This window comes from Condylostylus longicornis, unplaced genomic scaffold (genome assembly GCF_029603195.1).
Source record: "Condylostylus longicornis isolate FDR11 unplaced genomic scaffold, ASM2960319v2 ptg000031l, whole genome shotgun sequence".
In the NCBI taxonomy this organism is placed as follows: Eukaryota; Metazoa; Arthropoda; class Insecta; order Diptera; family Dolichopodidae; genus Condylostylus; species Condylostylus longicornis.
This window is the reverse complement of record NW_026578000.1, coordinates 8,422,179-8,440,847: the sequence shown is the minus strand read 5'-3', so window position 1 is coordinate 8,440,847 and position 18,669 is coordinate 8,422,179. Positions and strand designations below refer to the sequence as shown.

The 18,669-nt window shown below is 26.9% G+C and overlaps 2 protein-coding genes across 3 annotated transcripts; one reads left to right on the top strand and one right to left on the bottom strand.

Moving 5' to 3' along the window:
• Positions 1-6,265: 6,265 nt before the first annotated feature.
• On the bottom strand, positions 6,266-8,763 carry LOC129608535 (exostosin-1). Of its 2 annotated transcripts, none has more exons than XM_055520097.1 (2): positions 8,556-8,763; positions 6,266-8,381 (listed from the first exon to the last, which is right to left on the bottom strand). In XM_055520097.1, exons 1-2 carry the CDS (start codon positions 8,761-8,763, stop codon positions 6,388-6,390), a joined length of 2,202 nt encoding a protein of 733 aa, XP_055376072.1. In that variant the 3' UTR covers positions 6,266-6,387. The 2 variants fall into 2 exon arrangements, with proteins under 2 accessions (XP_055376072.1, XP_055376073.1); XM_055520098.1 differs by having other exon boundaries at positions 6,266-8,456; positions 8,679-8,763.
• A 969-nt stretch (positions 8,764-9,732) lies between these two features.
• LOC129608447 (zinc finger protein Xfin-like) lies at positions 9,733-17,395 on the top strand. The gene is made up of 10 exons (XM_055519941.1): positions 9,733-10,714; positions 10,812-10,864; positions 10,922-11,873; positions 11,929-11,975; positions 12,033-12,340; positions 14,436-14,936; positions 14,997-15,229; positions 15,318-16,007; positions 16,064-16,110; positions 16,161-17,395. Exons 1-10 carry the CDS (start codon positions 9,820-9,822, stop codon positions 16,473-16,475), a joined length of 4,041 nt encoding a protein of 1,346 aa, XP_055375916.1. The 5' UTR covers positions 9,733-9,819; the 3' UTR covers positions 16,476-17,395.
• Positions 17,396-18,669: the final 1,274 nt, after the last annotated feature.

The following is an 18,669-nucleotide window of genomic DNA, read 5'->3' as shown; positions in this document are numbered from 1 at the left end:
ATTTATTCATAAAATTTTATTAATTAAATGATTTTTTTCGTAAACAAAATCAATATTATAAATAAATTAATATATAATGCGGGGTTCTAAAATTGTTATTATCGTAAGTAATATTATCATTTACTATAGGAAAGAATATTAATCCTGTGCTATCAACAATTTTCCTACACTTATTAGACTAATAATGTATGTTCTTCTCTATTTAATTGCATACTTATATAAGATGTAAGAAAGAGAAGCGTGTAGTAAGAAAAAAGAATTTCCACAATGAAACCGCATGGAAATTTCTATACTTTCACATTTCCATTATGTACACTAAATGAGCAACATTTAGTTCTTTGTACGTTATTCAATTCCAACAAGAAGAAAAGCATTTTTTTACGACCTGTTAATCGACTTTAAAAAAAAAATGCTTTTAACAAATTTTTGTCACGATTTCTTTTTAATAGAGAAATTTTTATAGGAACGCAGCTTTATTTTGTATATATGGCCAAAGTAACAAGAAAGGAACAAGAACAAGAAGAAAGCAAATAAAATTAGAATACAACAAATCTGAAACATCAACTTTTGTATGTACTTATACATACATACATAGAAGGAATCAGGATATTTTGCAAAACGTACAATACTGTAATAACGCAAAAAATTCAGAATAAAAAGCAAGAGAAACAAAGAAAAACGTAAAAATCATAATAATATGGTCGTAGGCACACTTTTAAAACGTACAAATTTAAGAGATTTGAAAGGTAGGCAGGCAGACACCTATACAATTTCCGTGATATTTTTTGTCCTTGCACAGATACAAAATTATGTACTTGTTCCTTTATAAATGGGCAAGATTACATTAGAAAATTAGAATGTTTGTTTTAAATTGTAATTTAAAGAAAAAAAATCTTTAAAAGCTATAAGAATAAATTTATTTTAAAATAAAAGGAGCATTAAAGAAACAGGAGTATAAAACAAACAAAAAAAAATGTAATAATCCACAAAAATGGTTGATAATGAGATTTTGGTTGGTCCTTTAAAGATGAACAAAATAAAATTCCCGAACATTCGTTTCTTTATATTTTTCGAACGCTTAACATTTTTTTTGTATTTCATAAAGTTATTCTCTTAATTTTTTATAATGTGGCTAATACCGAAGCGGGAGTCCTTTACTTTGTTGCATTATTTTGCAAAAGTTTAAAACTTTATAGGTATTGTATAAATCGATACAAGGTTATTATGTTTATATATATTTGTGCATTTACTTTGTCAATTATAATAAAAAAAAAAGTTTTTAGTTAAAAAGTTTTTGATTTTACTCAAATTTTATTGTTAAATCTTGAGTTAAAGCTTTTACTATGAGAACATTAATGGTCCGATTGAAAATCTTCTTACCTATGAAATGTACAAAAAGTCTGTGTTTGTAAATAGCATTTCAAATTAAATTTTTTTGTAATCATTCCTGCCCTTGGGCATGCTGCTGATTGAACAGAAGCAAGAATGAATAAAACAATTTTGTTAAAAACGTCTTGTTCTTATGAGAGTTCCGTAAATATTGGTTCGACTGTAATTCTTAGTTTTACAAATGATTTAAAAATGATTCCAATGTCTAAATTAAAGTAGAAATAATTAAAAAAACTACTTTAATATGTATTTCTGCGAAAGGATAAATTTTAAATTGTGTACATCTATACATAAGTATGTATAATAAGACCTAAAATTCAAAATTGTTAAATGACTTGCATAACAAATTTATACTATATTATTATATAAAGCTCATAAAATTCAAAGTTGAAAATATTGCAGTCAAGTAAGTAAGTGTAAGTTATTTCCTCCTTCTGTAATATTTCTGACTCTTTTACCGATTTAAATCAATTCGAATTTATTTAAATTTTTTAAAAATGACTAATTTCTTTTTCAAAATAAAGTCGATACCACCTTTTTTCATTATTTTTTTCCGTAATTTCCACAATTTTGGAAAAAAGTTAGTACGAATTTATTTCTGGTATATTTACAAATCTACAGAAACAGAACGTCATTTCATTGTTGCCAAAACAAGCACTATTAAAAATGAATGAAATATAAAAAAAAAAGGAAAGAAGCCCTAAAGTTTCCATATTTAAAAAAATATCTGATATGATCGGCAGATAATCGATCGTCAAATGTATTTCTTAATTTGGGCAAGATTATAACCAACCAAATATCTTTTCAACACTTGTGTCAAATTTTAAGAAAGCAAGTAAACTTTTAATCTATTACAAAAAAAAATGTAAATTTGAAGCCAAAAACGAAAAACCAGCACATTCAAATCATAAGCTGCCGAAAATATTGATATGATTAACTCCCTTATAGAAAAATAAATTAAAGAAAATGTTCTAGAAGATATCAAAATAATGTTTGAGCCATAGCCAGCAGCTTTCATGTGGTTAGTAGCGAAAATACAAAACCGATTCGACAAGCCAGTGGAGACTTATGGCATTTCAACATTAAAAAACAAAGTACGTACATGTTTAGTTTAAATAACGATTAAGAATTTCAATAAAAACGATTAAAGCAACCACCTAAATACTGAATATGACATAAATACATTAAATGATCATGCAGATTTGTGATTTTCTAAAATTCTTTCCATTTCAGGACAATATTTTTGAATTTTGCATGAAAAGTATAGAAAAAAAAAAATATATAGCGGAATTAACGGGTCAAATGAGGTAAGGATATTGTTTTTGTTTGATTCAACGAACCATGAACATTTTAGCTATAAAATCAAGTTGAGAAATAATTGAAATGGACTTATTATACACATTAAGAATTTAATGAAAAGCATAAAAGAAAATTTTTAACAGCATTTTTAATATTTTATTATACCTTCTATACTTTAAAAATATTATTGAAGAGCTCATTGTAAAAGTTAAAAAAAAATTATTGAAATTCTTTTTGTCCGTTAAACTTTTTTTTTACATACATATGTATGTACATAAATATAAATAATGCTTTAAAATATAAGTACATACAAACTTACATTATGTTTTTTTTTCCTTTTTTTTTTGCTTTAATTTATTAAAGATTAAAGTAAGAGCTATAAATCGAATGAAAAGCTTATTATGCGAGATGCGAATCAGGGGAAAAAATCTTATGTTTATTTTAAATAAAAATAAATGTAGAAAATGAAAAGTCAACGCTTAAAGCAAAAAAAAATCTTATACTCATGTACTTATTGTGTAGTAATTTATGTTGTAGTTGTTTTTTTTTTGCTTTGGTTGTGTTCTACATTTTTCCCGATTTTTGAATTTTTAATACGTAAATATTTATTTTGTTTTTTGTTCTTTGTTTTTTTGAATACGTGAATATATGTAAATATAAAATAAAATGAAAAAGAAACAATAATAAAGAATTCTTAAAGGAAGTTTATTTGAGAAAAATACCTATCACAAACAATGTACCTAAATATATGTATATAAATGTATGTTTGTATGCATGTAAATATAATTAATAAAAAATTTAGAATAAAATTTTTTATAAACAATGGAAAATTTTTTCAGTAAGTACATACATATATACATAAGTATGTACGTATAAAAAATTTACCTTAATTAATTTTTGTTTTCTTTTTTTACCCACATGTACGTAAATGCGTAGAGAGTGTGTACTTTTTGCATATGCACTTAAATAAATAAACAATTTTAAATAATAATTTGGAGTTTCTTTTTTGTTTCCTATTAATTTTCAATATTGCAACATAAGTACTTCTTTGTTTCAATAAAAAAATATTTGTATAAAGATAAACAAAATCATTTTTACAAATTAAAAGCATAAGAACGTCTACCAAAAAGCAAACCTAACGTCAAATTTCGGTATTTGAATTGATAAATATAATTCAAAGTAGCTATATCTAAGTTTTTTTAAATTATTCTGCTGAAATCTGCTATAAAAATAACAATATTTAATGGTGAAAATATCGTAAATGGCAGTTTTATACTTATAATTAACTTGAAAACTTTTTGATTATGTTATCGCAATCACTAAAAATTATGGTAATATAGAATAAGTTTAGCAAAATATTTTTTTCAATTTAACCGATTCGTTTAGACTTTAGTTACTAAACAATTACTTAATTTTACTCAAAAAATGTAAAAATAATGTTTTAAATCAGCGGGTACGTAAAACACGCTTGTGAATTCAAAAGAAAATTAAATTTATTGATTAAAAACCTGACGAGAATTTAACAAAAAAAAAACACATTGACTTTCAATTATAGACCACATTAAATACTTGAATAATTGTTTGTTTTAGTGAAATATATTTAAGTATAGCCTCTATCTCCGTGTAGAACATAATTAAAGTATTTCCTTTTTTTATAATTTGCAAATCAGTTTTTTTTTAGGTTTCACATTTACGAAATAAAAGAATAATTTTGAAGGTTCTTAAATAAATTACGAAGGAAATGTTCGTATTACTTCTATTACTTTTACCGTTACCAAAATTCTAATGGAAATTTATAAATTAATACTATGAACATCAATTAAATTCATTATCAAATTTGATAAAAGAATTATTTACCAGTACACTTTTTATATTATTTATTTTATGCATATGTACATACATATTTATGTATAAAAATAAGTGAAGAAAAATTGATATGGGGTCCTCCCATCCATGATAATGGAAAATATCATTCTCTTAAAACAATGTTTAAAAAAAAATTTACCCAGGAAAAAAAAATTAAGGTAAACAAAAATTCAACGAACACAAAAAAAATTCGATTGGGTCAACAGAGCGTTAATTGCCTAAACATTAAAGTAAAAGACCTTTATCAATTAATTATATTATAACTGTGATTTACCCATATTAATGTCAAATGCATTCATAAACAGTAATACCACCACATTATTTATGTAATATTTTATATATTGCAAATAATATTTGTTTTGTATAAGTTTTTTGAGTTTTAGTGCTAAAACAACAATAATATAAATATTTGAAAATGTTTCTTGAATATTGTGTATTGACCATAAATAACTTCTACCTTATATTAAGTGACGTACTCAGATCGACATTTAAACCTTAAAGGCTAAATTAAAGGCTAAATGAAAGACTAATTTATAAGTCAAATTAATCAGTGCAGTATTTATAGACATTTTTTGAGCAAAAATTTCAATTTAAAAAAAAAAACTGACATTTTTATCTTAAGTATGGCATGGACCGTTTTACTGTCATAGCTACCTACAATGAATGTCAATTTATCTTCCGGATTTCTTTACGACTTTACTTAATATTTATATTCAAAATATTTTCTAACTTAGGCTTTAATGATCTCAAATTTCAGTTATATGTAATTTCTGATAAAACTGTACTAAACTATTGACGTTTTCATCAAATAAAATCATTTAAAAAATAAAGAATACTTGAATAAAAAATAAAATAAAAAAAATTAAATAATTTAATAGTAAAATCAATTATTAATCATCAGTCACCATCATTCAAAATGAATTTCATTAGATAGATTCTTTTATTCTTAAAGAAAAATTTTTCAGAATTTTTAAAATAGTATTTGCACTCTTTTACTTATTATATTTACTATTTTTTTAAATAAAATTAAATAAAATTAAAAAAAAGAAAATTGTTTTAATAAAATTGCATTCAGACTTATAAAAAATAATTCACTTCTATTAATTTATATTTTAGTGTAATATTTTTTTACTTTCTTTGTGTTCTACAGAACGAGAATATCGTAAATAGTATTTAAAAAATTACGATCTTTATTTAATGTTAATTAATTTTTTTAGGGCTTAGTCAAATTTTCTAAACCGCTTGCATATAATAATAATATATATATACATATTTAGATATATATTATATATATATATATATATATATATATATATATATATATATATATATATATATATATATATATGTATACATATACTATGTATATACATAATATTCATGTAATTCTTTATAATTTTTTTCTTATTTTTTGCATAAAACTCTATATAAAAAACATAGTATGTATATGTGTATATTAATAGAAATACTTATAGCTCAGTAAATTTTTGTTCGTTTTTGGTTTTTAGTTCAATTTAAATTTAAAAAATATTATTAATAATTAAGTATATTAGTTCAGGATTTACTGGTTTGTGGTGGATGTGGTTAATTTATATATATATACGTATATACATGTATATAATTTTGTTTCATCTTTTTTTTGCTTAATTTGATTATTTTAATATTTCTTATAAATTTACTAATTTTCTTTTAAGATTCTTTTTGTTGGGATGGTAAAGTGCAGAAATATGTAAATATATTCAGATATTTTATTAAAGATTTTTTTTGATTATGTTTAAGAGTATTATAATAATTAATTAAAAAAAATTAATATGTCGATTCAATAGCGAATCGCTAGCTACCTACCAATTCAATTTGTCGGTATTTCTTCCTTAAATTTGAAACAGGATCTCGATATAAAACTGGATCTAAACGTAAATTTGATCGTAATAATGGCATATATCCAAATACAGCTGCAAATGTATTTAAACATCCTTGCCGTTGTATAAAATGATCAGGATCATTCCATGGTGACCGACCACCTTCACGATCTTTATAACCTTTACGTTGTGTTACTTTAATTGGAGGTTTACGAGTAACATGAGATACAAGGAGATTCATAAGAATATCCTCACAATTGGAAGATTGTTGTACAGTCTTTAAAACAAGTAATGATAGCCAATTTGTATATAAATAATTATAATAACGATGATAGAAAGCAGCACCAGTCAACACAATTGAATAATAATTGGTCCATTTTGATGTATAACCCCATGCATTTTTAGAATCATCCCAAAAATGTGCTCGCGCTGGGTAACCAACAATGCGTTCAGGAAAATCTCTCCAAACCGTGTATGCAAAATCTATTTCATCAGTATTTAAAATAGCATCTTCGTCCAATGATATGACTGCATCAGTTTTTATTTCTTGATATGGAAAAAATCTTTGGGACATACTAGGTCTTGAAGGTATCACATTAAATGGTATATGACCCATCGAAGGCCATCTTTTCTTTGAAGGAATGGAGCGATCTGATGCCCACAAAATAAGTATTCTATCTACAAACTGACTTTTTGTTATGCCTTTGACTAGTTTATAAAGTGCAGAGTTTGGTGATATTGGACCACCAATTTGCACGTATATGACTGCTGTGAAGTTATGACGGGGCTTTGCGCCCATATTATCTAATAAAAATGGCATTAATTTAACAGAATCTGAAAATGTTGGTAAAGTTAGCAAAGCACCGGGCGAAGTATTCCATATTAAACTATTTCGAACAGGATAATCTGGCAATCGTTCGCGTATTATTTCTAAAGTTGTAAAAACAATTTTTTCTATTGAACCAAAATAACGTTCCCATAATATTTGAGTTTGTTGACGTAATGCAAGTATGCGATTTGTTGATATTGATCTTACAATTTCAGGAACCTGAAGTAAAAGTCTTTCATCAGCCCATATTGCAGCTTGCTTCCAATCAATTTTCGACTCAAATGGTAATACCCATGCGTTTGATAGCAAAACAGGAATGCAACCTGCTTGCAAAGCTTCTAAAAATCGAAAGGAACCTAAACGACGCCCACGAGGAACTAAACAAAAAGTAGAATTTTGAAGCAATGTTTCGTAATCATATCTATCATATTCCCTATTATCTTCATCGCATCTAGAATCCTGTAATTCTCTCCAACTTTTCCCGTGACGACATGTTGTAACTAATACTAAGTCTTTCCCATTATGTAAATGGAAAAGTGAATTTCTTGTTTCTGAACCAATTCCATGAACATATCTTTTACCTTTAAAAGCTAATAAATACTTTTTGGCTGTAGGAAAATTATTTGTTTGCACAAATCCTGTATTTCCAGCCCTTAAAGGAAATTGCTTATGGAATAATGGAATGCTAATATCAAATCCTTCACGCATATGCTGTACGCTCATACTGGCTTTAGCTAAAATTGCTTCACCTGGATCAAACCCAAGGGAATGTTCTGTATAATCAGGCCATGTACCTGAATATAAATTGAAAATTATGTGATTACGACCATTGTTCCAATATGGAAGCCTTGCCAACCGTGATGGCACGTTACGCACGTAATCCTCAGATAAATTATCACGATCTAATGTATCAATCCCCAACACAAATAAACATGCTTTTTCCGGGTTCGAAGTATAATATCTGGATTCACGTATAGCTGTCAGAATTTTTTGATAATTTTGGCTAACTGGTGGCAAACCAAATGAATTGATTGGCTCCGGAGGGTAAATATAAATTAAAAATTGGTCTAAACATTTAGTGTAATCGAAGCATGTCTCCATTCGACAAGATTTTATTTTATTCAAGCGTGTTCTACTACCTTTATTTTTGTTTTCCTTATTAACAACTACTATATTTTGTGCACTATGAACACCATTGACATGTTTATTCGAATCTATTCCATCATTAAACTCATCCTCCCAAATATTTAACAAATATTTTTGCGATAATTCTAAAAGTCCATCGATTTCGCGTTTTTCTGTTAACATAAAACTAGGTAAACTTGAACCATCGTGAAATTTATTTATTTCTTTATGCCTGTGACGGTGCTGATAATGAAGGTTGGAGGACTTTTTACGCCATGCTATTGCACTACTACTTGATGAATCTCCTCCACCTTTCAGCCTATAACCACCAAAATAACAATATGCAAGAAATGCACATGATATAAAAACTAAAATATAACGTTTCTTAGCTTGCATTTTTATAAATTAATATTTAATATTATTTTGATTATAATATCTTTATCATTGAAACACAATCAAACAACAAGCAAACAAGCCAACTATCGATTTTTCGGTATATTAATTTACATATTTTTTAAAAACTTCTTATATAACATTTAAAACTTTTTTAATAAATATACAATTTCTTTGTAATTTAATATATTAATTTTTCAAATAAAAAATATTGAATAAAATTAAAGTACAAAACATTACAATTACAAAATCGAATTTATCAAAGACGAAAACTTGACAGATAATGTTGAATCAAAATTTTTTATCTACCCTTGCATTGACATTTCGAATATCTTAAGTTTATCCCTATAAACTCAAATATACAGAGCTGCCATATAGCGAGGGGATCGTCACATCCACTAGGGAAATAATCTACCAACTGGAAGTAAAATAATTACGGTAAGATTAAGTCAAAGTAAAAGATTTTCAGTCATGACTACTTTATCGTAAAATTAAATGTACTTACGTGTAAATTTTTAGTTTTTAAGTTTTAAATTTTTTAAAAAGTGAATAAATATTCTCCCATAAATGCAATTGTTGACATACAGTTTGTACATCAACTTTTGTCGCAGGCCACGGTACTGGTCGTAAAAGGAGCTTCATTATCAGTAGGATGCTACGTTTTGTTAATTGTAGTTTTGTACTGCTTGTTGTTACCGTTTATTTACCATTATTCTTAGATCTAGTACTTTCGAATAATTTGATTAATGTTATAGTTTGGCTTTTTGCTTAATCAAAAATATCAAATTAAAGCAAATCTCCATAGAAAAAGCTTTTTTCTTTATCGATTCTTTTATTTTCCTGACTTTGAACTTTGAAAAATGGCCAGTAGATGAACTGTCATCCGCCCAGTTTTATGTCTAAACTTACAACACGAAATTTTTTTGATTGATTGGTAGAAAAACAAAATTTATGTTTTGACGTTACCGATGGTTGAATTGAAACACAAATATTTGCTGAAGGGAAATTCTTTAATATTTAAATACTAAAACTTTATTTTAAAATATAAAAAAGTGTAAAATGTTGGATTCCGCAAATGATCTATGTGGCTATATTTACTTAACTTCAACTAATTCGTTCCTGTATTTTTGTGCTCTTTGTGAGAGTTGCTTCGAATCGTGCAAAGAGTTTCAAAATCATAGTTTAAAACATAATCTAAAATCTTCAAATGAAATAAGTTTGAATGCAGATGGAGTTTCTACATTTAACACGGAAACTGTTAAAAGCGTTCTACGACAAAACGGCGAATCTAATATGTATGACGAATTTACTCAAGGAAAGATAACACTCAAAGAATCGTATGTGGAAATAGAAAAAATAAATATTAGTGATCAGGAAAATGATTCACACGAAGAGGTTTCTGATTTAGAATCTTCAAATTCAAACGAAGATATTAAGACCAAATATGAAGAAGAAGAGGAACTTGACTCCGAATTAAATATTGAAAATAATAAAGAGTCCAACTTTCCATTTTCACAAAACAATTCAAATGACAATAACCTTCGATGCAAGTACTGTAAAAGAAAATTTAGTAAATTAGAAACCCTAATTCAACACACGAAAAACCACCTTAATTACCTACTTACCTGCAGATATTGTGGAAAGCATTCTAATAGAAGATCTCATGCTCTGAGTCATGAAAGAATTCACTCAAAAATAAAATGTGATATTTGCGACTGCAATTTCTCAACTAAAAATGAGTTAGAAATTCATGCTAAAAGCCATAAGATATTCAAATGTACATTTCGTGCTGGAGCTTTAAAAAAAACTACTATTATTAATAAAAATCATTTAGAAAAGACTAACTTCCAAAATAATCCGTATAAGTGCGATAGTTGTGATGCAGCTTTTGTTTTGGAACATGATTTAGAAACTCACCTAACAGTCAAACATTCAGTACAAAAGAAATTTAAAGGTAGGTATATTTTCTATTTCAATGATTTTAATTACTAAATATCTTATAGATTTTGCTGGGTACAATTCTAATTTTAACATTGATGTTTATTTTTTAGTAAAGCCAAAGGAAAATCAATGTGAATTGTGTAATAAGAAATTCGAAAATGAAGTAAGTAAATTAAAATTATAAAATTTAAAATTTTATTAATTGTAATTAACTTTTCAGTTCACTTTAAGAGAGCACAATTCGAAAAATCATTCAGGAATAATTCCAAAGTTTTCTTGTCTCTTGTGCTCTCAATCCTTTCATGAATCAAACAAATTTACAAAGCACATGAATATGCATAGTGAAAAACCTTTTTTTAGTAACGATAAAGCAATACATAATGTTGGACTCTCAGCATCAGATGATATTGATTTTGTAGGGCAAGAAACTATAGATTCTGATTACAACTCAGAAAATACGGTTCTTGAAAACTTGAATGTAAAGTTAGAAAAAGAGTTTTCTATCAAAATGGAAGAGATTGATTGTAACTCAAATAAAAACGACTTCAAAGAAGAATACGTGAAAAATCAGGATCTCATACTGAATTCCAATGTAATTATGAAACAAGAAATTGATCAGAGTCAAATTAATATAGAAAGTGCATCAATAATTTTCCCATTTGGATTAGATGATTTAGACGAAATTAATTTTCAATGCAAATACTGCAAAAAACAATTTAGCGCAAGGAATAATCTACTTCATCACACAAAGGATCATTTGGATTATGTACTTACATGCAAAGTTTGCGGAAAACACTCGTCAAGGAAATCACACGCTCGAATCCATGAGAAAACTCACATAAGATTAAAATGTGATCTTTGCGATGCCACTTTTTCGAATGAAAAAGCTTTAGAAAAGCATAAAACACGTCATGAGAAATTAAGATGCCAATTCTGCTCTAAAATATTTAAAAAGTGCGATGCAATTCAAAATCATTTGAGAACTCATACGGGAGAGAAACCTTATAAGTGTGATGTTTGTTCAGCTGCGTTTGCAATAAAAAAAAATTTACAAACTCATATAATTACTCAACATACTGGGGATGTAAAAAATTTCAGTTGTAAATTTTGTGACAGAAGATTTAAAACAAAACAATTACGAGATTGGCATACTAAAAGAGTTCACTTAAAAGGTAATTCCGAATATATTAAATTTAATTTTTTTTAATACTTTATTGATTTACTTAGAAAAACCAAACCAATGCGAACTTTGTGGTCTCAATTTTGCTAACATGGTAAGAAATATTCATGCATATAAAAAAATGGTTCATACCTACAAGTTTTTATTTTAGAGTGGACTTCGACGACATAAACTAAAAAGGCACACTGAGTATAACAATAGACCACATCCATGTAAATTATGTGACAAAAAATTTGTTGAATTGAAAAATTTAACAGAACATATGAACACACATACTGGCGAAAAGCCATTTGAATGTAATATTTGTTTGAAATGTTTTGGGCAGCAAAGCTCTTTAAGAGAACATAAAAAATTACACACTGGAAAAAAAATGCACGTTTGCAGAATATGTGGTAAAGCTTTTGCTCAGCACTCTGGGTGTTCTAACCATATGAAACAACATCGCATGGTTGGCAATGCGTATTAGATTTATTTAAAATATTAAAGCTAATAAAAACTGTATTTTTGTCATACTATTGATGGCACTTGCGATGATAATGTTGACGGCACTGGATTTGAGTTTAGTGATCATAATGCTCCATGTTCCTTGGCATTGTGGCCCACAAATATATAAAATAATTAATTTGTTTTCTAAATAGTGTTCAGCTATTTCTTAAATATTACGTGAATTCACCCAAATCCTGGGATACACTGGAGTTTCTATTGGCAGCACCCATCACCATTATATAAATTTTTTGCTTCTTTAACAAACGATCCTCCCACCGTTACTATTCGAGTTTTTCACCCAATTTTGTTGGATACATGGCTAACACCACAATTTGTTTCGGCGTATTTCTACTATTTTTGGTACTACACCTGGTGTCACTATTCTTGGCATAGCGAAGGGGGGGATCATGGGGTTCAACGTTTCTTAATTTTATGGTCTTCAAGTTTATAAAATTATTTAATTTACTTTAAATTTAATTTTAAATAATCATATAATTGAAAACTTACGAAACAGTTGGAGTATTTATCAATATTTCTGCAAATTCAACCAAATCCTCAAAAGCACTCGTACTGTTAGAGCATCCATTGCTTCAATATCAATTTTATGCTTGTTCGGCAAATTGCGTTTAAGACAAGCTTTCCTGCCACCACTCTTTTTCCAAGATCGCTCCACATTCTTTTTACATATATCAAACACCTACACTTATCGAATGAAGGGGCTGCCCTTCGTATACCCAATATATTTCCATAAGAATTTTTTATTTAATTGTTGTACATATCAGTAAATAAATTAAAAATATAATTCAACATATAAGTTAAGAAATACATACATCACGTTCTTTGATTTGGCTCATTCTGAAACAGTTAAATGTAACTAGATTATATTTATAACATAAAATTGTATATTTTTAATACACAGCCGGTAACTGAAATGTGCTTTTTTGAAAACCTTTATTAATATTTCAGTAATTTGTAATTTATTCAACATAGTGTATTTTATTGGCAGTATTAGAAAAAAAAGTCAATACATAAACATATCATTCAAAACGGTTTAGAAAATTCAAAATATTGTGTAAAATTCCTTTTTTACCTTTATATATATGAAAACATTCAAGTCGCGAGTTCAGATAACGATAATCAACAATGCATTAATTCCCTTATTTCGCTTACATTCAAATACTACTATTGTTGCAATATGGTTCAAATCAAAAAAAATGAACTATTTACGAAGAATAGGTGTCTACAAGTGTCAAAAATTCAAATATAACTTAGAGTTATCATAAGTCATAATTACAATTATTTTTATTCTTCTGCTTTTTCTTTTTTTCTGAATGGTGAAGCATTGGTAAATTCTTAAACGTCAAATTTTACAAAATCTGAGTTGTCTGAGTTTACGGATACTCTACTACGTTTTTACTCTCAGTCAAAGTTTAAATTCTTAAACGTTTAAAAAAAGTCAATTAAGCGTCAAAATTGTAGATTTTTTTTTTTACATGCAGACAGTCTGACGTAGTAATTCAGTAAATAAATTTGATGTATTGAGTGACTATCATTACGTTAAAAATAATATAAAAAATACTTTTTTTATTAATTTTTAATATGTAAGTATAAAATTATTTTAAATCTAAAAAAATTTTTTTTTTTGACGTTTACGGATGATCAAAATTCAAAGTCAATTACGGGTAAAAAGTTTACTACATTTCTGTCCGTAAAAGTTTTAGTTTCAGACAGTTTGCAGACTAAAATCAAAATTTTGACGTTAAAGAATTTGCGGCATATTCACAATAGAATCGTGTAAATAAATTATTTTCCTTAGTGAAAAATGTACATGCATATATATTTTTTCAACGAATTTACATAAACATAATATATATTTTTTTAAAGTCGACATCTAAACACTGCTGCCTATTACATTTGCTTTGACAGTTAGTGTTTTTTAGGTTATATTTTGTTTGTAGTATAAGAAAATGTTTATGCTCTTTGCAGAAAAACAATTTATTTAAGGAAAATATTTTGCTTTGATTATCAGTCTATTAAAAAGAGTAAGCAAATCAATTAAATAATTTGTAATGTTGGATTTAGCAGATGATCTGTGTGGCTTTATCTATTTCACGTCAACTTATTCATTTTTGTATATTTGTACAATTTGCGAAAACTGTTTTGAGTCATCTAAAGAGTTTGAAGATCATAGTTTAACAGAGCATTATTTAAAATCTACAAATGGCACTAATTCAAAAACGTTTCAGAACTCTAAATTTAATTCACAAAATATGGACACAATTTTTTCACAGAGTAGATTTAACATAAATGCAAAACTAGGTCATGATAATCAAAAACTTGCACAGAAATCTTATGTAGAAATAGAAGAATTAAATTTTAGCGAGGTCGAAAATAATGCGGAAAAAAATTTAATCTTATCACCGTCAAATTCTAGTATAAATTTTTATTCCGAAAACGAACAAGAAGATGATTCTAAACCCACGTCAAATATTAAGCAGATAGAAAATTTTGCTTTCGGAGAATGTGACATAGAAAACAAAAATATTCAATGCAACTATTGTAAAAACCAGTTCAGTAAAACAGATAATCTGATTTAAAATATTAATATTAACTACTTTTTTACTTGTAGGATTTGTCGAAAACATTCTCGTAAGAGATCTCACACTTCAAGTTATGAAAAAATTCATCCAAAAATGCACTGCGATATTTGTAATTTCAATTTCTCAAGTGAAAATGATTTTGAAATCCATGTTAAAAGTCATTCAATACTGAAATGTGCTGTATGTAAAGAAATTTTCGAAAAAGTTAGTGATATTCAAAAGCATTTGGAAATGGTGCATGCGGAAGTAAAACCATTAAAATGTAAGAGTGACTGTGAAAGATTTGTTAGTTGTGGAGGGTACATATAAATTATATATACTTTTTTTTCATGATGGAAAACCTTTTCTAGACAGAAATAAAATCATAGTTAAAGATGAATTATTAACATCAAACAAAAGCATTAAAAATAACGATTGGGAAGAAACCAGTGTTAGTGAAAATGAATTATCAAATGCTACTTATAATATGAACGACGAAGGTAATCAAAGAAATGCCAACATAGGAACAAATACTTTGGATTTTCCATTTGGACTAGATGATTTAGATGAAGTAAATCTGCGGTGTAGGTATTGCAACAAACAGTTTATCATAAGAGATAGTCTGGTTCTTCATACAAAAAATCATTTAAATTATATTCTAACATGTATAATATGTGGCAGACACTCATCTAGAAAATCACACGCACAAAAACATCAGGAAACTCATAAAAAATTACAATGTGATCTCTGTGATGCCACTTTTTCAAATGAGAAAATGTTAGAAAAACACAAAACTCGTCATGAAAAATTAAGATGCAAATTTTGTTCTAAGAGCTTTAAGAAAATCGATGCAATTCAAGATCATCTGAGGAGTCATACAGGTGAAAGACCTTATAAATGTGATGTTTGCTCAGCAGCTTTTTCAATTAAGAGGAATTTACAAACTCATAAAATTACGCAACATACTGGTGATATAAGAAATTTTAGATGTAAATTTTGTGACAGTAGATTTAAAACAAATGAATTACGAAATTTGCACACAAAAAGGGTTCATTTAAAAGGTATTTCGAATTATTTTACTATACAAAATTTTTATTTGTTGTGTTTGTTTACTTAGAGAAACCAAATCAATGTGAGCTTTGTGGTCTCAACTTTGCTAATATGGTAAGAAATGCGCATATAAAAAAATGGTTCACTACATGTTTTTATTTTAGAGTGGACTTCGACGACATAAACTAAAAAGACATACAGATTACAATAAAAGGCCACATCCATGTGAATTATGCGACAAAAAGTTTGTTGAATTGAAAAATTTAACAGAACATATGAACACACATACTGGTGAAAAACCATTTGAATGTAATATTTGTTTGAAATGTTTTGGACAGAAAAGCACCTTAAAAGAACATAAAAAATTACACACTGGCAAAAAAATGCACATTTGCAAAATATGTGGTAAAGCATTTGCGCAGCACTCTGGGTGTTCTAATCATATGAAACAACATCGCATAGTTGCCAATGCGTATTAGATTTACATAAAATATTACAGCTAATAAAAACTGTATTTTTGTCGCACTATTGATGGCACTTGCTATTGATGGTAATGTTGACGGCACTGGATTTGAGTTTAGTGCTCATAATGCTCCATGTTCCTTGTCATTGTGACATACAAATATATAAAATAATTAATTTATTTTCTAAATAGTGTTGGGCTATTCCTTAAATATTGCGCGAATTCACCCAAATCCTGGGAATCACTGAAGTTTCTATTGGCAGGACCCATCGCCATTTTATAAATTTTTAGCTCTTTTGACTAATGATTTTTCCTATTTGATCGTTCCTGTTTGAATTTTTCACCCTATTTTGTTGGAAACATGGCCTACTCCAAAAATTTTTCTCCCACCCCCTTCACATGCACAATATAGAATTCCACAAATGCAAATTTTTGTAACGTTTTCGTTCAAATCGAAAAGTATAAAAAAGTATGTATAATGTTAAATAAATTAAAAATATAATTAAAGAATTGAAGGCATACGTATAAGTAAAGAAATACATACATAAGTATGTACATCATCATCTTTGAATTGGTTCATTCTGAAAGAGTTAAATACATACATATAATTAAATTAAATTTTTAACATAAAAATATTATATTTATAAACATAAAAAATTTATATTTTTTTGTTTTATTGACTAAAATGTTCTTTTTTGAAAACTTTTTTTAATAAATTTTTGATTTTTTTTTTACATGCCAATGGAGAAAAAAATTTGAATATTGTGAAAATTAAGAGTTTATAAAAATCAAAGTATGTACTCGTATATCCATTTAAGAAGTAGTAAGACTCGTTCAAAGCGGTTAGTTTCTCTTTACATGCCACTTTCTACTACATATTCTTAAAATATTCATTTTTATTAAGAAATATGTGGAAATAAAAAACAAAATATTGTAAACAAGTAGTATGTGAATAGAAACGAAATAAAAGTAAATAAGTTAGTTGAAAATTTTGTGATTTTTATTTTAATAAAAACAAAATTTATTTTTCATTTCATAAAAATAAGGGTTTTACCTAACAAACAGTATAAAGTTTAAAATTTCATGTAATAATATTTAAATATTTCATAAATTATGAATTGTTTTTTACAAATTAATTCATTCTTTATGGAATGTATTACCTACGCGTGTCAACGAATTAGAAATACTAAAAAAGGGAGCTTTTTGCAAAAACAGTGAAGCTAAATTCTTTCTAGTTGTCTCTTTCTTTGCTCCAAGCATTGTCAAAGTCAAATAAAACTTAAACAGAGGCGTGTTTATGTTATTTTTTATTTGACCTCTATTGTAAATATGTATAATTTATAGGTTGAATTTTTTTTTTAAATAAAAATAAAAAATATTTTAAAATATCTTTTCATTTGAAATACATACATATCTTAAAAAAATAAACAATCAAATCTAAACAGAGCTCATTAATTTTTTTCTCTTTGAATAAATTTATTTTATAAATTGAAATTACATACATATGTACACATATTTTTATATTATAATACCTTACGACGCTCACATATTTTTTTTGATATCTTGTACTGCTTTGGGTGTTACTTGCAATGTACCTTTTGTTGATGAACATAAAGCTGGCAAAACATTTTTTAATGTTGCAGTAACGTTTCAGTAGTTTTTTTAAATTTCGGATACAAAATAGCTCCAAAATTATGCTGTTTTCAACAAATTTTAATTAATATTTAGTTATTACTGACAAAAGTAGACAAAAAGTAGAATAATATGTTGTCGTATACTTCCTTATTAATTAACTGAGTTTCACATATTTATTCATTCTAAAACAATATACTTTATGAATAATTCACACTAATATTTTATTTTTCTGCATTCAACGATATCACACCGTCTTCATATATTTTTTTGTTGATCAAATCTTCGCTCTATAAAGGGAAATACTTGCAAAACAATCCACTTTAAAACAACATTTTTTTACATGCAAAAAGCATCTAGAATATCCTTCTTCCGTTAATTGTTTTTATTTTGTCGATGTGGTTAATAAAATATGTTTTAAACAATAATCCGATTCTACAAAATGATCTGAACAAATTTGCCGCATTCATAGAACAATGTTTGTTTATAGCACAAATTCCCATACGAAATTTCAGTTTTGAGAAGCTTAAAAAACTTAAGTAATTTGTTTTTCTGTTTTTCTTCCTTCGTAATTTTTA